This window comes from Spea bombifrons, chromosome 2, assembly GCF_027358695.1.
Source record: "Spea bombifrons isolate aSpeBom1 chromosome 2, aSpeBom1.2.pri, whole genome shotgun sequence".
Classification (NCBI taxonomy): Eukaryota; Metazoa; Chordata; class Amphibia; order Anura; family Pelobatidae; genus Spea; species Spea bombifrons.
This window is the reverse complement of record NC_071088.1, coordinates 123,138,949-123,165,706: the sequence shown is the minus strand read 5'-3', so window position 1 is coordinate 123,165,706 and position 26,758 is coordinate 123,138,949. Positions and strand designations below refer to the sequence as shown.

Genomic DNA, 26,758 nt, shown 5'->3' with positions numbered 1-26,758 from the left:
GTTTCCTTCTATGAGTTCATACATCACACATGCTGAAGGGCAGCACTTGTATTGGTCAATAAAAATGGCCGACCTGGTTACCCCATGGCCTAAGGATTCGACGGGTCCCCGCGTGCAGGATGCTGCTGGGTACAGTGTGATTCTCTGCGCTTAGTGCTTATGGGTTAAGGCGTTAGTCAGCCCCTGCGCGCAGGGGGACGCTTCTCATCGGCTCTCCATGCCCCATACACCTGCACACCTGTCCATCCCAGTGGTCGCTAGGCGGGCTAGGCGCCGCCCCCTGGAGCCTGTGGCGCAGGCGCAGTGCATCCTACCGCAGGCAGGGGGCGTCAACATGGCGGAGGAGTAAGCGGTGACTGCTCTCATCACAACAACGCCAGCTGCAGCCGCTGCAGGACCATTCGCTCCGTTATTTGGTGACACCTCTTACTCCAACCGGCATATCCCGCCGCCTGTCACCGGTGCTTCGCCAGCTTCCGTGGCTTGCATCCCGCTGGGCTTGTGGTGCATGAGCCGGTGTCAGGCAGGTGGTCTCTGGAGGGTGATGGAGGGGGGCTCGGTGTGTGAAGAATCCCGGAAAACGGGGAGCAGCCAGTGAAAGCGGCCTCCTCCTCATATTTCATCACCAGGACTAGTTTAAGTCCTCATTGTGACTGAGCAGTATTTTTGTCGGGTGTTGTTTCGGGGCCCGGCGGGTGACTCAGCCCTCCCTGGATCGCAGTCGTTATCCTCAGGACTTTATCCCGGCGCTAGGTGACGGCAGCCATCGCATCGGGTGGCTGTGAGGGGGGGAAGTGATGGCCAGTGACAAGCCGCTGGCTGGGGCCGTGTGCCCGGAGCCCCCCGGAGTCTCAGCGGGCACGGGCTCCATGGTGCTGCCCGGCGGGGTCATCAACCCGTCCGTACCCATACGCAACATCAGGATGAAATTCGCCGTCCTTATCGGGCTCATTCAGGTCGGGGAGGTCAGCAACAGGGACATCGTGGAGACCGTGCTCAACCTGGTAAGGAGGAGACCCCCAAGATAGCCCACCAGACCCTCTAGGGGTGCTGCAGACATACCGAGCAGAGAGCCCTCGTTTTGTTAGATTACTCATCACGTTCCGTTTGGGTGGGAAAGGGTTAAATGCACTAATGACCCCCGTGTTACATATGGCTACAGAGGACCCCCGCGTACGGTGAGGGCGCGCGCTGTCACTGCTGGTGCTGATGGTGATCGGTGTGAACAATACAGCATCCCCGCTTATTCCAGCTGCCGCTCCGGCATTTCTGCACATCATACCGAGCAGAGCCAGAGGGCAGCAAAGGGGTTAAAAAGCAGTATTCCCAGAGCAGCGTTTGGTGTGATTGGCCGTATGCTGTGGTTACGGTGTTGGCACGGGCTGCCGTACTGCATTCATAGTTATTAATGTACGTGTCTGCTCCGTATAACGGGGTGTTCGGAAGGCGAACATCAGATCGCAACAGGGCTTTATGGTGCCATAAAGGAGTCCTTTGTCTGTGAAAGGGTTAATGTGTGTGATGAGGGGCTGCGTGTGATGACCCCGGAGGGTCACTTATATCATGCCTTGTCTTGTGAATGAAGTGGCTTTGTACCTTGGCCATAGTGATTCCTGCAGATCCTGTTAGAGCACCTAAGGCTGTGATGTGCATTTTGGTGTATTGCACCTATATATAGGGAGGAGGGGGGTATCGCACCTGTACATGGGGGGCATTGCACCTATACATACACGTGATGATGCTTTATGAAGGTTTCCAGGGAAGCGCTAAGAGCAGATAGGCCTGATTCTGCTATATCTGCATATGTGATGCTGTTGAATGCTATGAATCGCCCCTATATTCTGCTGGCTTCTCACTTGCATTATCCAAAATGTGTATATAGAAAGGGGGCCGGCTGCATGGCTGGTATCCGCGGGCCGGCTGCATGGCTGGTATCCGCGGGCCGGCTGCATGGCTGGCATCCGCGGGCCGGCATTTCTATAGTATTCTGAGAACTCTGCCCTTTGTTATGTGGCCGTTCTTCTTATAGAATATATACCTATAAACAGGCCTCCTACACATCTCTTTGAATCGCAGATTGGATTATGTTGAAGGGCACGTGTTGTCTGCCTTGTCCAGGCTTTGTATGTAATTGTTCAGTGCTGTGGAATATGATGGTGCTATATAAAAATGTATGTTCTATAACCTGTACATTAAAGTCGCTTGGAGATATGAATAATCTTTTGGTTCTCGATGATAAAGGTATTCACAGAAGCCACTTTCGGTGCCCGGGGGCTCAATGCGTTTATAGATCTATATGCAGAAAACGATTTGCATTCGCTCCTGCCTTTACCCCGTCTCAAAATGTGAAGCACTGTTCCTTTGAGCCTCCATGACCCAGCTCCCCTCCCCCACCTGTCTCTATAGAATATAGTGGCTTCTTTTGAATAGGTTGCTGCTTGTTGGAACCTAAAGGCAACAGGGAAGCTTAGTGACGGGAGCAGTGCCTTTGTGATTTGAGTACATAATAAAGAATATCACACAGAATACTGAATCTAAAGAGAATGCCGTCCATGGGTATTGGTGTTGAGCCGGGTCCATCTTTTTCCAGTGTATATAGTAATACCCTTCCGGCCAGGCCTTGGAAACGTCTCATTGCTGCGATTTATCACACGCATAATGCTGTTCTTGTAAAGTTTTGGCTTCCAGAATCCGGTCTCCCTTATTTCACACGTCCTCCTCCTCCTCCTCCCTGGATGTGCTGATGTTCTGCTGGTATATTTGCATTTGACCGAGTGCAGGAAACAAGGAGGTGCTGCTGCGGCACGGAGGAGAGGAGTGGATTATTTTAATATGTCTTACTGGGTGCATAATACCTTCTGAATCTGTGATTACCTTGCTAAGGTGCCAAGGTGAAAATATTTGCACAAGGTTCCGAGCGTTGCTTGTAGACGCTGTTTGCTTTACTATAATATATTCTCTCTCTCTCTATATATATTCTATATAATATATATAATGTCCCTTTATCAATATGCGGTGCATGGCCGCTATTAATATTTTACATTCTTCACATTCACGTGGAAGGCTGACTGTTCTTTTGGAGCCGTGTAAGCGTAAGAATAATCACAATGAATCATTTGTGGCTCCTGTAGAATCCATGCATTGTTCCCTTCTTGCCCGCGAAGGTATCTCCTATTTTCTGAATGTGCATTGTGTGTGGAATGAGGGACATGATGCTCTTATCAGCAGGAAGCTAATCAGCCGGGTGCCGCTTGGAGAGCAGCTGCAGCAGCAGTGCATTCTGGGTAACGGGCTGCTACACGATGACGTAAGAAAATAAATGAATTTATTTGGTGACAACTCTTGGCTCCAAAGTCATCCCCGTCTTTGCTTGGAGAACAGATTAGCGTTCGGCAGAATTCCTTAAGCGTTTTGTCTCTCTCTTTTTTGATTCAAACTTTTACTAGAGATCTGTAATATACCCTAAAACGTTACGAATACTACAGAGGTGGCAGTGTTTATACGGGGGGGGGGGGATTGAAACTTGTATGGGATAAGGTCTTCTCTGTTTCACTCACCCATCAACCACCGACTAGATTGTAAGCTCACAAGAGCAGGGTCGCCTTGTCCTTTTGTACCAGTTTGTACTATATATATATATATCTATATATCTCTCTCCCTCTATATATATAGATATAGATATAGATATATATAGATATATAATGTGTAATGATAATCATAGGGCTACCCTGAATCTAAAGCAAGACCAAGAATAAAATAAGGTTAGAGGTTTTTAGAGTAGGAGTAAATGGGCTGAGATGTTGCAGTCTCTAAAAATGGGAAAATTACCTATAATCACTATAAAATACATTGTATGTTTCAATTATTTAATACCAGATGGGTGACTTCGCAGGGGTAACACAAATAACAACTGTCTATCCATATGACGGAGAGTTTTTTTTTCTTTTTTAACCAAATGTTTGTGAAATGGATATTATGTTGTTGTTGGGTAAAGGCTACAAGTGCCACCATATACATACGACTTTAGTGTCTAGAGGCAACCTTTGGTGTTTGTTAATCATATTTTCAAGCAGAGAACGCATGTATTTATAAGAAAGTCGCCCTCCTTTAAACTCTCTCCAATGTTGGAATCCTTCTGGGGATGGGGTCTCTAGAACTGTACGCGAGACTCTAGATGAGCTCTGACCAGAGATCCAACCATACAACCCAGCCCCCCGCGGCCCTTTTACTGATGCTTTCTTGTAAAGTTCAGGTCTGCTCTCTGAGCTCCCTCTGATTTAACAAATTATGGTTGGAAACTCCTATATTATTCTAGGCATTCTCATTTTCAAGCCGATTAACATGTTCTCTGCACAGATCATATTAGGTGGAAACGATATATGCTTCTCCTAATTTCATAACATGTAGTGAAGAAAGGAAACTCCTTTTAGCTTTCAATCAAGCCTTAAATTTGGCATGTTTTTAAATATCTTGCAATATTTATAGTTTGAGTAAAGAATGTATGATGTTGAGAGAATGCTTCTCTTAAAGTTAAGAACTTAGTAGGGTGAGGGGTTTCCAGATGCCCTGCAGTTACTACACTTATATTAAATGTTTCTGTTTAATAATAAAATTCTACGGTTCCCAACCTAGTGTGTACAGTGTTATTAATTGGAGCAGAACCGCTAATAAATAGATAGCCCTAAGTGTTCTACCTGGACAAAAAAAAAAAACGTATTACTTTTCATTTTTACTGTATTTCTCTCTTTGATCCCTATAGTGATTATATATAGAGATATGTATATATACGATTAATATACAATGTGTGATATGTATGGTAAAGGAGCCTTGGGGGTTTGAGGATGATGCAGGTAACGCACCGGGCAGTTTTATCCACGTACAGTGTTTCCATATAAGCAACTATTTTGGCCCCCGAACTCCTTCTTCTGTGCTGCTTCTTTATTTCATCATTCATCATTCACCAATATACAACCGGAAATTGGAAGGTTAGAGGTCATCTCTGTACGGTTGCTGATCTGGACACTTAGTAGGTATTTTGGGAATAAATGCCTTGCGTCAGATGGTTGCTTTTAATCGGATGATTCCAACGGGTGCATATAGCAGGAAGTCTGTTCATTCAAATGAACCATCTGCGGAGCACCTTTGGCACCCGTCCTTCTGTAAACACATAGGAAATATTTGCGTGCCAAAGGGCTGTGCCAAGCGTTACACACTGAGCTGGCAACAAAGGGGTTAATAGCTTGAGAAATCCTGCTCTTGCAGATGGCTTTAGATGTACTCTTTTTAAAGTGTATTGCCAAGGAACTTCATAGCAGAGGGATTGGATTCCAGTAGCAATCCTATATTTCAGCGTCTCCTCGCTGCGTTACAAGCTGCCTCGGGCACCCTAATATCCTCGGCGGCAGCAGGAATCCTGCAGACTCCTCTGCTAAGATGTACTTAAAGATGTGTTCTCCAGCAGCATTTCAGACGCTCGGATTAAACGTGATCTGTGATTAGCAGCTGCTGAAAGCGGGCACCACGGCAGTCGGTTAGCAGCAATGGCTACGGAACTAGTTTAAAGGGACAATCTATAATCCCGACACCTCTCTAAAGAAAATCTGTATTAAAGTGCTCCGTATGTAATCCCAGTGACGTATTTACCTTTCGGTGCTGCCCTAGGCCTGACCCAAGGCAGCACCCTCAGCCACCCCCTCCACAACCGCCATCCTTGCTGCAGAGTGCCGTGATAAATGATGTCATATCCCGTCACTGCATGACTTAAAGCAGTGTATGGATTCTGTCGGCTTGGTGCAAGATCAGAGATCTCCCTTGTCACTGGCCTATTTAGCAACAGCATACACCGAACGAGAGTTTAACTCCCTCATTGCACTATTCATTATGAAGGGCCAACACTTGTAGATTTTTCCTGCAAGAGGGACTGAGCCGGCCCTGTATAATGCATCACTCAATGTGCAAGGTGACTTTGATCTTTCTGATTTCACTATACATTATCCAGGTCCAGCCAACTGTGCCTGCAGCAGAAGCTCACTGGGATTGGCTCTTTATATTGTATGGTGAACTCAAGAAGCCGAAACTCAACTCTCCTGCATACTCTCTCATGTAATAGGAACCTTACCTGCTTGTAGTGAGTTGTGGGGCCCGGCTGGTAATAAGTCATATTTATATATATATATATATATATATATATATATATATATATATATATATACACACACCTTTTTTGCTTAAATAAAATTTTTTCATATTATCAGATGGCCAATACGTTAACTAACGTATTTCAGAACAAACAGGGTTTCTCATTTGATATCTTGGTGCTGAGAGAACAATGTAACTATAATTATGTTTACAAGAAAAAGATGCAGATGAGTAAACGTTTTCCATACATATTTAATCCTTCCCCAACTGTGCTCATCTAGACTCACGTTTAAGTATTATTGCCTCTGTAATACAGTGCTATTATCTGCATGAACGCTCTCTGTACCAATACAAACTGTCTCTTGCTAATGCGGTGCTGGAGAATGGGATTAGGGAATATGTGCACGGACGACCTTCATAACCTTGACTGTTCCTGTCCTCTTACACGTAGTCTAGCGGTAAACATTTTACGTATTAAACCAGAATATTCATCTCTCTTCCTCTTTTACTTGTTTATGTTCCGATATAGTGCCTTGTACTGTGTATCTGAAATGCAATTAGGCCTTCAGCGTGAGAGCCGGGCGACGATGCGGCTACTTGCTCGCTGATGGACCTGTTGTGTGGCGGTGGGGCTGATGTAGGCTGTGGCTACCTGCAGAGGATCGTTGTACTGTGCTGGCCCGGGTGAATGAACAAGCTGGCTGGCAGCTTTTCCGACCTCCTGCAGTTGGGTCACAAAAGCTGAGAGCTGGAAGGGGGGGGGGAAGCTGGATATTTCTGGCCCCTGCTATGTCTGCCACAGCGATGAAACCTGAGTGCGGTATCTGGAATCCGGTGCCTTGCACATACAGCGCCGCTCGCTACACTAATCCAAACTCACTTCTGTTCTGGAAATCCTTTCCAGACCGTGCTGTTGGGTATTTTAACATTTCTTCATCAGTTTTTAAAACTGCTTTACTACATGATTTTGGTGCTTAAAAAAAATCTGCCCCCTCCTCTTTCTTAGCGGCTGCTAATATTTAATCTAAACCTTAATGAAATTGGAGAACAAATTGTCACTTCATTAACGATTTTTGGTGGATAACAAATAGAGAACAACGGAGGGACATGTTCTTGCTGTGTTTTGCTATTATATCAGCAGTTTCAGTGAAATATGATGACAAATGCCTCTAATGCGTATTGTGTAGCACCTGCCAAACAATTCAAATTGTACTCTACAAACAAAACAATAATTTCAGAGCAATCGAGGTATATGGAGCAACATAAAGTATTCCTCTGCATTATTTTCTCTTAACTCTTGACAGTGTCCGTCTGTCTTTCTGTTAGCTATGGTTTCTTTTTACCGATGATACTCTAACCCACAGTGTGAAGACACCTGCCTCCCGTTTTGTTTCACGGGCAACATCTTGGAGAGGGATGGAGAAGGACATTAATAAGCCTGGCGCACTAGGCCGCTGTTGTCCAGGTTTTTAAAGGGACTATCCAGCCGTCCTATACACTTTGATATATATGGTAGCTGAGTGGTACTTTATTTTACTACTATTTTACTTTGATTTGTATTAATCAACACATCACTGACATTTAATGAAGGAAAGGATACGCTGGACCTCCTCTGTTGGTATTTCTTTATTCACCAGTCATATGTGAGATTGCCAATGCCGAGCCACACCATAAAATCACATCCCATGCGTTCATCCCTGACCTCTCGGTCTGCCTTTTTGTCATGAGATAGAAATGTACACAAAAACCCCACAGAATCTGATGGGAGGGAATACCCTTCCGGCTGTGAAAGGCTCAAACTTTGTGATTTTTGGTCTTCTTAGGTAGTTGGGAGTTTAGCGATACGTTTACGGATGTTTGAGTACAAAAGTATAAAACTGAATAATTGTTGACACTTAACGACTTTCTTTTCTTACTTGGCTTACGTCAGAAAGCTGCTGGTCTTTAGGGTTTGTTAGCCATTGATAGTCTACATGCCAGCCCCATCGTCTTAGTACTGTGATGGCCCAGTTAGACTGACCTAAATGTTCATGGTAATTAATGGAAGGTGTAGCTTCTCCGGGAACGTACTCTTTACTAGCAGCTGCCTACCTGCATATCCCGTTGATCATACAGACGAGCTGAAGCATGCTTTCTGCATTTCACCTCTTTTATTCTTCATTCTTCTCATTATTTTTTTTTCTTCTAAACTAACCACAAGTCCCCCTCTTTTGCGATTTAAAATGTTGGGAGGCATGCAATGCTAGATTATAAACTTGCAGGCAGTGCTCTAAGGTTTTCACTTTGTCTTATGTTTATTGTATTCTTTGTTCAAATTGTACAGCGTTAAAAAATGTTACATTTTGAAGCCAACACAATTCTAGAGACGACTGACGTTTCTAGTTTATGTAGTTGAAGCTTCTGTATTTCAAAGAGCAATGATCCAGATCACCTTTCAGCATTTGGCACAACTGCCCCTCTTACCCCACGGAAGTTACAGCCCTGTACAGGTCCTCAGGGTAACCATCAGAAATCTTGGGGGCCCCCCTCCCATTCTCACAATGGGGCCAACTGAGACCCGTAGCCCACAAGGACCCGGTCCTGGGTAGCAGGCCAATAATGGAGCCCACTAGACTAAGCTTCTGTCTCTTGCATTCGCTATGTCCGTGTCTGCGCAGTTGCTAAGGGTTTTTGACAGACTGTTCTCAGGAGAGGAAACACTTTGTAAACGTTGGCCCATATTATAGAGTTTTTATCGGCATGAAACAATGAAAGGCTTATGAATCCCCGTTGCACCTTCCGTATAGAAAGTGGTGATGCGTTCATATGTTTGGCGCTGCCTGCAGACACAGTATATGAGGACTTTGTATTTGTGTTTTTTGTGTTCTGTTTAAATAGGATAACACACAGCCTGTAGTTTGGTGCATTTGCCAATTGTGAGTTATTTTGGCAAGATTCTCACACATTACATATTGGCTCATGTCTTATCTGGCTGTGGGTTATCTATAAAAATGATCACACTTATTTGTAGTGCAATAGTTTAACAACTCTGTAAACTTGGCCCGAGTAGATGTGTGCTTTCGATGATAAAGCAAACCCTGGTTCCTCACCAGGCACGTATAACCATGCAACATATGGAGGGCTTTAAAGAGAAAACAGGGGGCTTGGTAAACTCATTCTACTACAATTAATGAAATCTTGGGAAAAATGCTTTTCTCCTTACTTTCTATTTGCTTGCCGCATATCACATTGTAATGCGGTTCTCACCTCCCTGGCGTTGGCACACACTGCTGGTTCTCTTTCCGATGCAGATTGGTTCCGGATTGAACGTAGCCGTGCTCTGTCATTAGCTGGGTGGACAGCCTGGGGTGGCAAAGAGGATAAGCTTATTAATAAATTATTACATCTATGTAATTACAAAATGCCATGAGTGCTCCTGCTATCAGCTCGTGCATTATTATACCTCCCTATTGAGTTATTCCTGCCCTGTGGCAGGATTCTGACAGCTTTAGAAGGCCGCTAAATCCAGGGCAAGAAAGTAGCTGCACAGGTTTTTTTCTCCAAAAGCCAGTGAACTCTGCTTTTCTAATATAAAATATCCCTTTACTTTTCAACTTAATGTCTCAAACAGAGGTTTTAATAAGTGGATTTTTGATCCAAAGAGCGATTTGGGTGGGTAATCCCTATCTTTACTTAATGAGGAGGAATTACCGTGTAAATCCCATAGCCAATGGTTATGATGGTCACTGTTATTTTATGGTGCCTCTAGGGTATATGTGCCTCTGGATTAAAAGGACAATGTAAAAAGATTGGTCCATCTGACAAAAGAAATACACTTAGGCTCTCTGCTGTATTGGGAGTCTTAATGAAACTGGTATTTAATTGATGCATAGGTGAAAGGTCCTATAAATGGCTGTCAGTAGTCAAATTTGCAGTGGTAGTCCTGACAAACGTCCGGGTAGGTATCCTGATTATAGGAAATGTTGGCAGTTGTATGTGCCAGACATTAAAAATTAAGTAATGCGGTTGCCATAAGGGTATGCTGTGGGCATTGTGTGGTGGTCTGGTGATGCCTTAATGCCACTCATTGTGGATGAAGGAACATTTTGGGGTGTTTACGCACTAAAATGGCAGTAGGCTAGAGAATTGGGGAGTTGTGATCTCAACTTGATTGCAACTCATTATGAGCTTATGCTACAACAAGGGCTTGTCTGGTCCTGTATATTGTATAGTTAAATCGGTGAGATCTTCATAAAATGTCCTTATACATTGAATAGTATGGACTCGGCTAAGCTCAGCCCTTCTTGCGAGAGAAGCTTACCAGTGTTGCCCCTTCGTAATTTATAGTAACGAGAAGGAGTTGAACCACAACTCCTTAAGATTATTGGTACCTTGCAAGGTTTGATTTTCTGTTCTGTGAAACAATGGCATCAATGTGTGTTTGTGAAGAGATCTAGTGGCAATCCCTTGATTCTGTGGAGAGGGCTTTTATCTTTCTATCTGCATATGCCTCTTACACTTCAGATTTTCAGATGTAGCCTTAATTAAGTGTGGCTCTCGTGGAAGCTTCCTATTATTCATATTGTTCTACTAATGAAGAAGCTGCAAATAACCAGCTGTCCAGTTTCCTCCGCTGACAGATTCTGTGTCAGTATGTTGCATAGGAAGAGCTGAATATACAGTTGTGTGAAAAAAGTACACATTCTTTGAATTCTATGGTTTTACATATCAGCACATCTGTTCCTTAGCAGGTCTAAAAAAACAAGTAAATACAACCACAGATGAACAGCGCATGACATATTACATCATGTCATTATTTATTCAACAAAAATAAAGCCAAAGTGGGGAAGCCATGTGTGAAAAACTAAGTAAACCTTATGATTAAAAAGATTGTAGAACCACTTTTAGCAGCAATAACTTGGAGTATTCATTTTCTGCAGGACTTTATCGGTCTCTCACATCATTGTGGAGAAATTTTGCTGTCATTTGTTTATGCACAGCTCTCTTAAGGTCCTGCCACAGCATTTCAATCGGGTTGAGGTCAGGACTGGGCTATTGCAACACCCTGATTCTTTTCTTTTTCAGCCATTCCATCGTAGATTTGCTGGTGTGCTTGGGATCATTTTCCTGTTACATGACCCAATTTTGACCAAGCTTTAGCTGTTGGACAAATGGCCTCACATTTGACTCTAGAAGACTTTGGTATACAGAGGGGTTCGTGGTTGACTCAATGACTGCAAGGTTCCCAGGCCCTGTGGCTGCAAAACAAGTTGGTATGAGGTGTTTGTGATGATATGCTGTGAGATGTAACTCTTGTTTTTTTTTAAATTTCTCTGAGCATTGCACGATCTGACCTTGGGGTGAATTTGCTGGGAAGTCCACTCCTGGGAAGATTGGCAACTGTTTTCCACTTATGATTAATCTTACTTGCTGTAGAATGATGGACTTTTTTTTGGAAACGTCCTTATAACCCTTTCGAACAATTCCTTCTCCAAGATCATTGATGATTGTGTTAATGCACACCTGAATGCTTCAGACCAGCAAACTGCCAAAACTTTGTCACACTTGTTGATGATCAATAAATCAAGGGCATTTGATTAGCAGTGCATCTTAATTCCTATGGAAGCAATAAGGGTGAACTGGGTGAAAGGGTTTTACACACGCATCGCTTCTCCATTTTGGCTTTTTATGTTAAATCATGACACGGTGTAATATGTCACGCGTTGTAGAGCTGAAACAACGAATCGATAAAATCGATAATAATCGATAACGGAAATCATCGATAACGATTTCCGTTATCGATTAATCGAGTGATCAATTCGTTGTTGGAGCACTCGGCTCCTTTTACTTACCTCCGCGAGCGTTCCCCGCTTCTGCTACACGCTCTGCAGTCTCCGCCTTCTTTTAGCTACGTGACGGATGTGACGCGTTCCGGAGGTAAGTATTCTTCATGTCTATGTGCACGGATCGCACAGAGCGAATCGCTCTGTGCGAATGGAGCCACTCGCACAGAGCGGTTCGCTCTGTGCGAGTGGCTCCACTCGCACAGAGCGGTTCGCTTTGTGCGAGTGGCTCCATTCGCACAGAGCGGTTCGCTCTGTGCGAGTGGCTCCATTCGCACAGAGCGGTTCGCTCTGTGCGAGTGGCTCCATTCGCACAGAGCGGTTCGCTCTGTGCGAGTGGCTCCATTCGCACAGAGCGGTTCGCTCTGTGCGAGTGGCTCCATTCGCACAGAGCGGTTCGCTCTGTGCGAGTGGCTCCATTCGCACAGAGCGGTTCGCTCTGTGCGAGTGGCTCCATTCGCACAGAGCGGTTCGCTCTGTGCGAGTGGCTCCATTCGCACAGAGCGGTTCGCTCTGTGCGAGTGGCTCCATTCGCACAGAGCGGTTCGCTCTGTGCGAGTGGCTCCATTCGCACAGAGCGGTTCGTGAGTGTGGGTGCAGGGCAGAGTGGGGGTGGGGGTGCAGGGCAGAGTGGGGGTGGGGGTGCAGGGCAGAGTGGGGGTGGGGGGTGCAGGGCAGGAGACTGGGTGCAGGGCAGAGTGGGGGTGGGGATGCAGGGTGTGAGTGTGGGTGCAGAGCAGAGTGGGAGACTGGGTGCAGGGCAGAGTGGGGGTGGGGATGCAGGGCAGGGTGTGAGTGTGGGTGCAGGGCAGAGTGGGTGCAGGGCAGAGTGTGAGTGTGGGGGCAGGGCAGAATGTGGGGGCAGGGCTGGGTGCAGGGCAGAGTTAGAGACTGGGTGCAGGGGCACAGTGCAAAGTGCTGGGTGCAAAGTGCCAGTGCTGGGTGCAAAGTGCCAGGGCTGGGTGCAAAGTGCTGGGTGCAAAGTGCCAGGGCTGGGTGCAAAGTGCAAAGTGCTGGTGCAAAGTGCTGAATGCTGGGTGCAAAGTGCTGGATGCAAAGTGCCAGGGCTGGGGCAAAGTGCTGGGTGCAAAGTGCTGGGTGCAAAGTGCTGGGTGCAAAGTGCAAAGTGCTGGGGCAAAGTTTCTTGAACAGTAATAGTCCACCTCTTTTCAGAATGTTTGGGGTTATTTTGTTTCATAAATATTGTGTTTGGGTTCTTGTACTTTGAAAATATTGTTTTTTATTACATCATAACAAAATAAGAATGTTAATGTAAATTTTAAGTTGTTTTTTAACATCCAGTTCATTAAATTCTTTTAAATAAACGAAAAATTTGCATATTGTTTTTTTTATCCGATTAATCGATTAATCGAAAAAATAATCGGCCGATTAATCGATTATTAAAATAATCGTTAGTTGCAGCCCTAACGCGTTGTTGTTCATCTGAGGTTGTATTTACCCAACTTTTAGACCTGCTGAGGAACAGATGGTTCTTGTTATGTCATGAAATGTAAAGCAATATAATTCAAAGAGGGTGTACTTTCTTTCTCACACAACTGAATATGCTGTGAGAACATGAATCTGCACATCAGTTGCACACATCTTATTCAAGGATTTTGCTGATATCCCTTCAGTTTTAGGTTAATGATTGAAAAACTGGTATGGAATAAAGAGTAGTTATAGGAATATGAGGGGTTTATTTAGCCTCTTGTTTTTTGGGATGGATACCAAAGCATGTTATTTATAGTCTTGTTTTACCGCATGACCTGTTTGATAGTGGGGATTTTCACTAAAGGGAGAGTTTCGCTCTTTCACTATTGATTTATAATGTGCCAGCACTGGCAGGATTCTCCAGCAAAATTTGAGTTTTGGGATTAGATGGCTGGATTAGAAGGATGCCATACACACATTCAAGTGTGTAGCGGATCAGAGTAACACACTACTGCAGGAGGTATTTAAATGTTTTTGAATAGATATTAAAAATATTAATGATTAATACAATCTTCATGTTGAGAAAGGGATATGAACCAGTACAATATAAGGTTTCATATCTGGATAGTTTTTACATATGTTTTCTTCTTTTAATATATCAAATAATTGTAACTGTTCTGCCTTAGTTGTCTTACTAATAAGGACGTGTATATATCCAGGTAAATCATTTGTGTTAACACATGCAGTGATTTCTAAAAGGCCAAACCCATGTAAATGCCAGTAGTCCTGATTTTACTGATTTAGTAAGATCAAGGCAGACTTAATAAATGATGTATTCTCCTACAGAAGACTCCATTGTTTCAAACTGTACTCTATTTAATTAACTGCAATGATTTTAGTACTGATTGGGCTGTGTGTGTTTGCAGATTTTACAATCACGGCTCCTTGGCGTAAGGGTTAATGGCGGTAGCAATCATATAATGTTCTGTTTTAGAATCGCTAAGACATTCTTATCAATTCTGCACGAGTTCTTCTTACAGGTTTCAGTAATTGTTTATTATGCTTCGGAATGAAGAACTGAAGTATTTATAATAGAAATGTAGCGGTTTCCCTGGTAACCTGGAAGCCTTTTCAACGTCTAACCTCATATTTTTAATAGTATTTATTTGTGGGATTTGTAGCAGCCATGTGACCGTCTTGTATTAAATTAAAATTAATATGAGAAGTAGCAATTGTTACAGCAGCCATTTCTCCATTGCATAGAGTAGGAAATTGCAAGTAGGTATACCAAAAGATGAAGCTTCGCCTTTGTAATCCTGCGCAGCCTTAGCAATACTTATCGTGCCTGAGGACTTGGAATGACATGGGATGCTATTCCACAAAGGAAGGGTGCCTTAAAGGAACAGAGATAAGAATATATATCATTTTTTCTCTCTCTAGTATTAAGCTGATTCAACCCAGTGTTCCTTACCCTGAAGTGCATAACTTTGCATTTATCTACATTAAATTTCATCTGCCATTTGTGTGCCCGGTCCCCCAGCCTAAATCCCAATGCAACAAAGTAATATCCTGCTCACATTGTATTACTTTAACGAGTTTAGTGTCACCTGCAAACACGGAAACATGACTTTCAACGCCTATTTCAAGGTCATTTATAAATATGTTGAATAAAATTGGTCCCAGAACAGAACCCTGAGGGACACCACTTACCACTTTTGTCCAGCTTGATAATTTACCATTTATAACATCTCTCTGTACTCGATCTCTGAGCCAATGTTCTACCCAAGAACAGGAATTTGCATCTAGACCAATTTCTTTCAGTTTGAATACTAACCTATTGTGTGGAACCGTATCAAACGCCTTGGCAAAATCCAAGTAGATTACATCCACTGCAACACCCTGATCGACACTTCTACTTACTTCTTCGTAGAATGCAATTAAATTAGTTTGACAGGACCTATGTTTCATAAAACCATGCTGATTTTTGCTAATAATACTGTTCTTCCCAATGAATTCCTGAAAATTATTCCTTAATAGCCCTTCAAATACTTTCCCAGCAACGGAAGTTAGGCTCACAGGTCTATAATTTCCGGGCACAGAGTTTGAACCCTTTTTGAATATAGGAACCACATCTGCCTTCCTCCAATCCTCTGGTACAATTCCTGAAAGAAAAGAATCCCGAAAGGTTCACTTATTTCCTGACTCCGCTCCTTAAGTACTCGTGGGTGAATACCGTCAGGCCCAGAGCTTTGTTGACATTAACTTTCTTTAGTTGCTGCAGCACCTTGTCCTGAGCCATCCAATCACAGTTTGTCTGCAAGTTTTTTGCAGTAGTCATTTGCATTACCATTGCCATAGGTTCCCCCTTAATATATACTGAGGAAAAATAGTTATTTAAAGTTTCTGCTTTTTCCTGGTCCTCGTTGACTAACGCACTAATCTGTGTTTTTAGTGTACCTACACTTTCCTTTTTTTTTTTTTTTTATAGAATTTATGTACTTAAAGATTTTTTCATGTTGGTGTTGCTCTCTTTGGCTATCCCTCTCTCATGTTCTAGTTTAGCCCATCTAATCACCTTCTTGCATGCATTATTGGCTTCCTTATATCTTATGTAGGATGCCTCTGATTTGTTTGATTTAAAAGCCCTTTTCTTATTAATTTCTTGGTTTATTTCCCCACTAAGCCACATTGGTTTAGGTCTGTTTTTTTATATTTATTACCCAATGGTACATACTGAGAAGTGTACCTTTGTAATATTTGTTTGAAGATACTCAATTTTTCCTGTATTTTTACCACTAAAGAGTTTATGCCAGTCAATATGTTGTAAAGCTGCCCTTATCTTATTGAAATTTAACCATTTTTAAAATTATGTTTTAGTATTCCCTGTGTGCAAAAGACACCATATTGTGATCACTATTACCCAAGTGCTCCCCCACTTGATTGTTAGACACCAGATCAACATTGTTTGTTATCACCAGATCCAGACAAGCATCCTTTCTAGTTGGTGCTTGTACCAGTTGTGTCATGAAGGTGTTATTTAACAGGTTCAAAAACCTCAATCCCCTTACAGAACTACTAGTCCCCCTCTATCCCAATTTATGTCCGGGTAATTAAAATCTCCAATAATCAACGTGTTATCCAGATTCTTCCTCCCGTTACCTCATATGGTTCCCAGTGATTTCCTACATGTTGTTTGTCATATTTTTAATTCTTGTTTTTTTTATTTTTTTTTATTTTGCGGATCTGCAAAAGTGTTTGTTTCTAGATACCTAGAAAACATTATAATGGAAGTGGTTGGGTCAATTATGGTTAAGCAATTCAGAAAATGCCTAGAATGTGCTTGAGGTTTATTTTACATAAAAAGGGGAACATAACAATTAGGACTTTGCAAATTTTTTTTTTATTTTTTTTTATTTTATTTAAATAGTGTAGTTTCTATGGCGGAGGTATGGCTTTTTAACTGCCATGCATGCCTGTTCTGAGCAGACTTCTCTGCACAGTAGATTGGCGTAGCATGGTTCCACTGTTTTCTGTCAACGCCAAGCCTATGGCACAGCTGAACACCTTCCGATAGCGCAGGAAAGTAAGCATGACGTGTCTTTCATCTGCTGCAGATTCCATGATTCCTTGGCTGATCACCGGGTCTATGGTCCTCAACATTGCCAGTTTTTGTGTTCTTTTAAAAAGAGCTTGGGCAGAACATCTGGAAACCCTTGTCTGCCTTGACATTTGGGAGAGACCATGCTGATGCAGTATAACTACCCTGTGTCTTGTTCCTGTGCTCAGTCTTGGCATGGTGTATGACTTTTGAATTTAAACTGTCTTCAGCAACCTCACCTTGTTGTGAGTTTGTATGTTCTTTGCCTAGTTCTTAATCTTCCTACACAGCTCTCTCTGTTTCAGGGAGTTATTCTGTTTCAGCCTAAATATTAAAGTGATGTTCATTAGCACCTGTTAGGTGTATTGTTAATCAAGTATACCAAACTATATGCCTACTAAATCCCTGGCTTTGTGTAGGTGTATGTAGACGAATTGATGCTGTTTTGGTTTCACACCAAATATTGCTTTCATTCAAATCTTTTTTTCTTTTGTTAACTCAATTTATGTTTTGTTAAATTATAAAAATAAATTATTGACCTGTCTTTTTGAAAGCCTTCTTATTTTAGTGCATTTATTTGCACCTGCCTAAAGCTTATTTTCCCTACCTAGCAGTCTTGTTACTAATTTAATACAGTAGGTTTATAGCCTCTTTATTGGCGAGTCCATGTTATTAATGTGTTGATATAGAGGGTCTTTGCAGGGTTTCGCTGATCAGTATTGAGCAGCCATATGGTCCAGGTGTGGGGTTGTACACCTAAGCAGCTGGATGTAACTACCGCCCCAGTACATCGCAGTCTGACTCTGAAGTTATCTCCATTGATGCTCGTCAGTGGCGGTGTTCACCGAGGCTAATTTGATATTTACCAGTGGTTATTTGACCTGCCTCTGCACTTCATGCAAACAATAATTAGACTTCCTGAACTCTGTTCAGATAAATAGGAGAAAGTACTGAGGATGTTAATATCTAAGTTAAAGAAATATATATAACTGTAGAATGCACGTGATCGATTTGTAATGCTCTATGGAATAATGTAATTATAGTGTGGCTGCTCTATAAAGCTTGCGCAGTGTTCTCAGCGTTGCTATAATGAAGTAGCCAGATTTATGTAACATTGTGTGAAATCAAGAAAGCGGATGTGTGTAGGTGAAATTGGCCAAGTTTGCAAGTCTGTCTGAAGTACAATAATGCAGAGAAGTTTATAAAAGTTCTTGTATAATTTAACTGACATTACAGAGTCAAATCAGGCTCTGGCATACACTGATCAGCCATAACATTATGACCACTGACAGGTGAAGTGAATAAAACTGATAATCTTCTTATCATGGCACCTGTCAGTGGGTGGGATATATTAGGCAGAAAGTGAACATTTCGTCCTCAAAGTTGATGTGTTAGCAGGAAAAATGGGCAAGCGTAAGGAACTGAGCGACTTTGACAAGGGACAAATTATGATGGCTAGAGGACTGGGTCAGAGCATCTCCAAAACCACAGCTCTTGTGGGGTGTTCCCGGTCTGCAGTGTTCGGTACCTATCAAAAGTGGTCCGAGGAAGGAAAAGCCGTGAACCGGTGACAGGGTTATGGGCGGCCTGAGGCTCATTGATGCACGTGGGGGCGAAGGCTTGCCCATGTTGGATTTGACCACATGTATGGGGCTGTATAGCCACTGCTGAAAGTGCCTACAATGGGCACGTGAGCATTAGAACTGGACCACAGAGCAATGGAAGAAGGTGGCCTGGTCTGATACATCACGTGGATGGCTGGGTGCGGGTGCGTTGCTTACCTGTAGAACATATGGCACCAGGATGCGTCCATGGAGGCTCCACCTCGCAATTTACAGGACTTAAAGGATCTGCTGCTAACGTATTGGTGCCAGATACCACAGCACACCTTCAGAGGTCTAGTAGAGTCCATGCCTTTTATGGGTCAGGGCTGTTTTGGTGGCAAAAGGGGGCCTACACAATATTAGGCAGGTGGTCATAATGTTATGGCTGGTCGGTGTATATTAGTCACATGTCTGCTGAGGTTATCTAATATAAAAGGATAGTAACTCTCACAAAAATAATACAGATTGCACACCGTTGTTCCCAAATACAATACAATTTGAGCGCAAATTTAAGCAGGAAGACTTAAGGGTTTTGCTGATATTTTGGAGATGACGACAGATCCTTGCCGTGTCCTAAAAAAATAATAATTTAATTAATTAGCCAGAAGCATTCAGCCTATGAATGATTCTTAATGGATTAACCCAAATGATTCATAAGTAAAGGATATAGTTTTATTTTGGTGAATATCTGAAAAAAGGGGATTGCTTCAAAACTGTTCTAATTTTGGCTTCCTTGTTTTCCCCTGCATATCCTTTGTTTCACATTGATCTTTCTAGATCCAGGCCTCCAGAGGCTGCATGTTCAGTGTCATTTGCTGTGTCTAAGGAACCAGAATGTGCCGGCTGCCTCTAGGGATTATTTCACTAGTAACGAAACATCCTCTTCCTCTCAGCCCTGTGAGCGGGAGGCTGACAATAAAGTCACAACGAGCTGCCCCTCTGCAAACGAGTTGGGAGATGGGGACAAGAAAGAGCAATCAAAGCAGATAACGGGAAGCAACATTTAAGTGCAAGCAATTAACCTCCGGTGAAATTCTCAGCTGTTGGAGCCCTTTAGAAAACTGATATTTCTTCCATTTAAGTGTAAACATTTATATACCTTTTTTAAAGCACATGGGTTACACAACCTACCAGCACCTAAAAGGGTTAATATTGTGTTTTTCGGGGGGAGGGGGGTCTGATTATAGTCAGCTTTTTTCACTTAAAGGTGCTGTTCCACATCAGTCATTTTTTTTCTTCCTCTGAAGCTTTACAGGGACATCTAATGCTCCATACAGCCTCCCCAAACAAGAACGCATACCAAGGTGCTTTTTAAGGACTTTAGTATGCATTCATTAAACCTTCAAAAAAAAAAAAAAAAATGAAAGCATTTTCAAGACCAGCAGATGCACGACTCCTCCTCAATGGTCCAGTTTCCACACCACTGATTGGCTGCTTAACCCACCAAATCCGTGGAAAGTAATGGCTCCGGTTGAAATGAATCTCTTTAGACCCCCTTTTCCTAGACACAGACAGCAGGAGATGTGTTCAGAAGGGTAAAGAGGCAAATGCAAAAGGGGCCACACAAAAATGTAAAGGGATTAGGGAGCTATCATATTAAAGTGAATATAAGGCTGGAAATGGTTCTATGGCAACCACCTATTGGAGTCTGATTTTTGTGTCACATGACAATTAAGTGTTCCCAGCAGGAATGATAAATGAGTAAAACATTTTCCATGATTAGAATTACTTTTTAAATAGCAGAATAGAATGTTTGTGAGCTTGAGGTGACCGTTGTGAATTCCGGTTTTATTAAGGATTCAGATATCGGAGCTGCATATCTCTATATCTTTATCTGGACGGTTGTGCGGCATATTACAATGGACTGAACTGGAAAGACTCTAGAATTCAGACGCTGCCCCTCATTGCACTAGAAGCAGTGTATTAGCGTTCACGTTCTGAAATGCAAAACAGACATTCACGCTAGTCATGAATGTATTTCACTGTCTCTGTTCTCTGTGCAGCTCCATCCTGTTACTGGCCCAGTCATTAATCACTCTGTGAATATCACCAGTGACCAATTCCACAGGCCTTTCTCACCCTACAGTATTATTGTATAGTGGAAGAAAGCGAAGGCTGATTTGTTATAGAGGCACGTTCTTCTTCCGGATGCCACAGCTTAGACAATGCTGAGAAGATCCATAGAAAACCAGCTTTCAGACCCGAACCAGCACTGTGCTGAGTGGGGCTTGGATTTTACTCCTGTTTTTAATTTCATACAGGGTCATTAAATGGTTATCAGCAAATTAACAGCTTTTAAAAGAAACCGCTGTGCAATCTCTTGTTACCATACCCTGTGCTCTGTGCATTTTAGTTCTCTGCTTATAGAAGCGCTGAATTTGATGTCATATAAGAACCAGTCGGCCCGTATAGCGAGTGCAAGCCTTACTCTGTGCCGGGTGTTTTCTTATCACAGCCCATGACCGCTGATGTGCATTAGTGTCCCTGCGCATGCTTTACTGTCGTAAGCATGTGCATGTTGACTACTTCTCAATCTCTCCCTTCCTCCAATGATAACGTTCCCTCATCAGTCTCCCTTAATGTTAATGGTGCTATCATCTTCCCGTCTCCTCATGCTCTCTGCTCTGGTGTCACCCTTGACCCCGACCTTTCGTTCACACCCCACATTCAGTCTGTCGCTAAAAACTGCCGTCTCCATGTTAAAAACATTGCCTGCCTGCCTGCCTCTGCCCCTTCCTAACACAGCGTGCCACTAAGGCTCCTGTCCATGCCCTCATTATCTCCTGCCTCGAATATTGTAATTCTGTCTTAGCTGCTCTCCCTTCAAATAAATCCCTCAAGACCCAATTTATAAGGATGACTACAACCTTAACGCCTTTCTTCCCATATTACTTAGTGTGGCTGGTCCATCCCTAACAACGACACTTATCTGTTGTGTGATACACCATAACTCTATTGTAAGCTGATATGAGCAGGGCCCTCCTCGCCTGCTGTTTCTGTAAGTCAAATTGTTATATACTACTTATGTCCGGACTACCCATCTTACAGCGTTACGGAATAGGGTGGCGCTATATAAAACAATAAATAGTTTCATTTGTATGTAACAGTATCCCATTGAATATGCAGCACTCTCAGCCGTTCTTTGGCTGCTCTTCATGAGAGTTGACGAGAGAGAGATCTGCCGCCAGCAGGTGTAACCTTGACACGTTTGTTACAGACCCAGAAAACTGGATACATATTGTGCTCTGCCAGCCCTGTAACGTATAATTGCTTAGTTTGGCAACACAGTCACTGGCCATTGAGCGTTTCCACATTCAAACGCCACTGCAGCGTTATTTCTGCAACATTATGCAGGAGACGCTTTGTTTAGCTGTGTGTGACAAACGGCAGATTAGTGCGCACCTGAGCTTTCTTTGCACACGCTTCGAATGTACACACACAAAGAATGCGTATTAACATACTTTAATATGCATTCCCCTGTAAAAAGACTTATCTTACGGAGAAGTCGCAGCTCCAGAGCTGGGGTACTCCATCCCACGCTGTAGTCCTGTATTTGCACCATCGTTGGCTGTTTTAAGCAGCCAATCAGTGGCAGGAAAGCACCTCTATCAGTTCAATGGGAATGTTTTCCGCGCATTTGTGTCGGGGGGGTCTCGACATAAGATGGCCGGAGTGCCCCTAAAAAAAGACTTGTCTAGAACCACAGTATATAGCCCCCTATTGTCTCCACGCCTGGTCTTGTCTTGTATTATTACTAACCAACTCAACCTGGTGTTTCTGAGCCACGATGTTATCGCAGACTAGAAGATTGCACATCGGAATCTTGTGGAGCCATTCTCGTGTTAACATGAGTGGTTTTTCTTGTTCGATTAGCCATTTGTCTGTGGCTAGGTCTGTTGTGGTTAGACCTATAGTAGTTACAGCTTAATAAATGGTCTCCAAGGGATTACATGATAAAACAACTTCTATTTAAACAGCTGCCTTTTTTTAATGTCCGCCATTCAGTAGTTGGTGAGAATGAGTCATGGAACAATAAACGCATCATCTCCTATTATACATATACTTTGAAGCGAGCGGTGCCATACAGGCCCGGTATCTCGTATACCCTCAATGTACACATGCTCATAACGTATGAACATGCCTGGTAGATCGTTGCCGTTTTAGAAGGTGTATTGTGAACATCTACGCATTCAAATCAATTTATTAATGTTCTTCTTTAGTAGGGAGGACACTTCTGATCAAGTCTATGGATGCGCATCATGTGTCAGCAAATGACTGCGTATTTTGTAGTAATATCTGCTTTACTATTGATTTGCAGTTTTATTGATCTTGGTAAAGCCTATTTATTTCTTAATAGTTTGACACGCATCAAATCAATGTAGAAACATTAAGGAAGCTATATCTGCTGCTGTGACAGCGAGGAGATTAACGCCATAAGTGTTCTAGTGTGACACAACTGCAGGCTATACATCCGCTGCCCCGCTATGCCAATCACTTCATTGGCTCCCCATACCCTTCAGAATCAAATTTAAACTTCTAACCCTGGCCTATAGAGCCCTCAACAACTCTGCACCCCCTTACATCTCTATCCAAATACACCCCTACCCACCCTCTTCGCTCCTCTCACGACCTGCGGCTATCTTCTATTGTTATTACCTCTTCCCACTCCCCTCCTGTGGAATTCCCTTCCCCGTTCCGTCAGACTTTCTGCCTTGTACGCAACTTTCAAAACCTCTCTGAAAACCCACCTGTTCAGGGAAGCGAACAACATTCCTTCCCAGTACTCCCAACCATCATCATAATCAAACCATCTGAACAATCAACAGCTTCAACACATCATCGGAACCAGACCAACTCATCCAAGCCTTCCTCTCCTATTGTCTCACTTCCCCCTCAACCACCGACTAGATTGTAAGCTCGCAAGAGGACTTTGTTATTGTATGTGTTTCTAAATCAGTGGTTCTCAACCTGTGGGTTGCGACCCCTTTGGGGGTCGAACGACCCTTTCACAGGGGTCTCCTAAGACCATCGGAAAACATATATTTCACAATATATAATTACATAATTTTATGGTTGGGGGTCACCACAACATGAGGAACTGTAATAAAGGGTCATGGCATTAGGAAGGTTGAGGACCACTGTTCTAAATTGTTCTACTGACTGTGACAGCGCTGCAGAATCTGCCGGCGCTTTATAAATAAATGTAATGTAGACAGAAAATAAATAAAGCAGGTATGTTATATTTCCCAAATCTGCTTTTAGAGGTATAAACACCTAAATTATTCAATGCAGTCATCTTCCTGGATTCAATACCGTGGGAGCATCTTAACTTCCTGCTTACATGTTCTGCATGATTATATACTAAAAATAACAAAAATTATGTTGCCAGCCTTCCTATATCTGCTGAGGGCCTCTGTGTTTGGTGGCCCCTGCTTTTCTTCTCCTTTTGATCACCAAGACCCCTCAGTCTAATTTGTGGCACGACATGGCTCTGCTGGGTGAAATCCCAAACCGGATGCTAGGGGTGAATGTTTTTGAAGCATGCGCGTAAATCCACATACATAACCATGACAGAGACCAGGACAACAAGTGGTGGAGCTGAGCGAAGTAAAAGTCTTTGCAGGAAACACAAGCACATTTCTGGTTGGCTTTATTATTACACACTGACATTATTACTAATGTGTGACTGCTAAATGCCGCTTGGCCTTTCCTTCTTTCAGGAAAACGCTTGCCAAGATAAACATTTATCTTTTTAGTCTAATAAAGCTTTCTGCTTGACATGCAAACGGTTCCATGAGCTACACGGCTCGGGCAGACCTCCTCTCGGAAATCACTTGGCTTTTTCACTAAGAGGTGCGAGGGATTTATACGAACAGTGCGAGGAGACCGCCAGCTGGCACTACGCAAAAGCCATCATTGTACCTCTAGCTTCGTTACAGCAAGGTCATTTGGAACATTCACCGAGCAAGGAAACATGGAGGGTTCTGGGATAGCACGGGCCCTTTGTCTGTGCTTAATAAGCGTGACTTGAGCGCAGCTGACCGTAGAAGCAGGTGGAAAAGCTGGCAATAATTACTGCGTTTGATAGGTGTCACAGTACCATAGCAACTTTAAAGAAGAACAGCAATGTTATCCAGTGATATATCTCATCGTTAGACATGCTGGTAAAGATCTCCAGACCAAGCTCAATTAGAATGCAAACCCTTACATCTGCTACTTACTAATTAGTATCCCGGAGCTCGGCACATTTCATGTCCCCTTTCCTCTGTAAAGCTGCTGCTGGGTTCTCTACGCAGACTGCGCTTGGCATATATTGGATGCTTTACTTAAATTGAAGTAGATCTCCTTAGGATATCTTTTAAATTCTATGATTGATTTTTTTCCCCATTTTTTTTTTTTGGGCCTTTTTCAGTTGGTTAACATCGTGTCTGGAAATGGTTTGCTACTGGAGCGTTTTATTAAATGGCTGTCGTTTAATTTGTCTCGGTCACTAATGGCGAGGTGATTATTAGGTGTTACTGATAAAGCACCAGAATAATGCGTGGCACAAGCTCCTCCCCCTGCTGCCAGTGATTGGTGCACACACACACATATATTTATATATATATGGGATCTTAAAGGAAAATGCCCACCATTATGTAGTTGTTTGTATCAGATTAAGTAAATTTTCAAAAATAGCAGTTTCACATAATGTTTTCTGGCAGCCAAACTTTTGTATGGTTTTTTTTTTTTTTTTTTTTAGTTCTGTTATCTTAGCCCACTTTACCAGAAAAACACCCTGACTACTTGTTATACTGTCTGGGGTAACCAACAGAATGTCTTAGTCTTAGTTACCCAGCCTGACATTAATGAAAATCTATGGAGGGACAGACTTCATTAGCATTGCCATAAAGAATCTGTTTTTGGACCTTTTTTGTTTTTAGTGCTGCAGATGAGCGCTGACGCGGTTTCATTTAATGCTTAAATTCCCCGTGTTGTAGCAATAAACTTTGTTTACTGGTTTTCATTGCCAAGAATGGATTTGCTTAAGAAAATCCATTTTACGCAGCCTTGTTATCTCGATTTCTCTAACCTCTCTATTATTACAGTGCCTTCTAAAAGTATTTACCCCCCTTGGCATTTTTTTTTATTTTGTTGCATTACAAAAATGTTAAAAGGGATTTTTTTTGGGGGGGGGGCTTTGTATCATTCGATTTTCAGAACATGCCAACCACTTTATAGATGAAAAATATTTTTATTGTGAAACATATGAGAAATAAAGACAAAAAAACCCCCAGAAAACTTGAGTGTGTATAACTATTCTCCCTCCACAAATACTATACTTTCTAGAGCCACCTTTTGCAGACGTTACCTCTGCAAGTCTCTTTGGGTACGTCTCTATGAGCTTAGCACATCTAGCCACTGGGATTTTTGTCCATTCTTGAAGGTAAAACTTCTCCAGCTTATTTAAGTTGGATGTCTTTCTGCTGGTATCATCTTTAATGCCACAAATTCTCAATTGGATTGAGGTCTGGGTTTCACTAGGCCATTCCAAGAGATTTAAATGTTTCCCTTTAAACCACTCAAGTGTTGCTTTAGCAGTATGCTTTGGGTCATTGTCCTGCTGGAAGACTGAAACGATGTTCCCTGCGTGAATGTCCCTGTATTTAGCTCCATCCATCATTCCTCCAATCCTGACCAGTTTCCCTGTCCCTACTGATGAAAAACATCCCCCCAGAGCATGATGCTGCCACCACCATGCTTCACTGTGGGGATGGTATTCTCGGGTGATGAGAGGTGCCATGTTGCCGCTGTGGAGCCACATGTGACCCTTTGCAGCCACGTGTGACCCATTGGAGCACCTACCTTCTGGTGGCTCATAGGATGGAAAGACCAGCTCGGTGTGGAAGTGCCTGCTGGACGCTATAAAGGGCTGGTTAATGTGTACAGTCAGGGTCGGCCCAAGACATAATGCTGCCTGGGGCGAAGTTTAAAATGCCGCCCCCCCACCCATTATCTACCCTTCCTCTGCTGGCCCCCCCATTATCTACCCTTCCTCTCCCTCCCTCCCTATTATCTACCCCCCCCCTTTGTTCAGCAGTCCTGCGGCGAGTCTCCCTGCTCGGTCTCGGTGCCGGCTTGTAATGCTTGTAATGACGTCATCTTCCTGCGCTCAACATTACAAG

At 43.0% G+C, this 26,758-nt stretch overlaps 1 protein-coding gene across 2 annotated transcripts in view; it reads left to right on the top strand.

Moving 5' to 3' along the window:
* Positions 1 to 251: 251 nt before the first annotated feature.
* Positions 252 to 26,758, top strand: part of NBEA (neurobeachin) — a 241,553-nt gene continuing 215,046 nt past the window's right edge. Inside the window, exon 1 of one of the 2 annotated variants that reach the window (XM_053456345.1) lies at positions 252 to 1,004. In XM_053456345.1, the coding sequence (XP_053312320.1) occupies positions 798 to 1,004 (207 nt within the window). In that variant the 5' untranslated portion in view covers positions 252 to 797. The remainder of the gene's footprint in view (positions 1,005 to 26,758) is intronic. The other variant, XM_053456346.1, reaches the window with a different exon arrangement.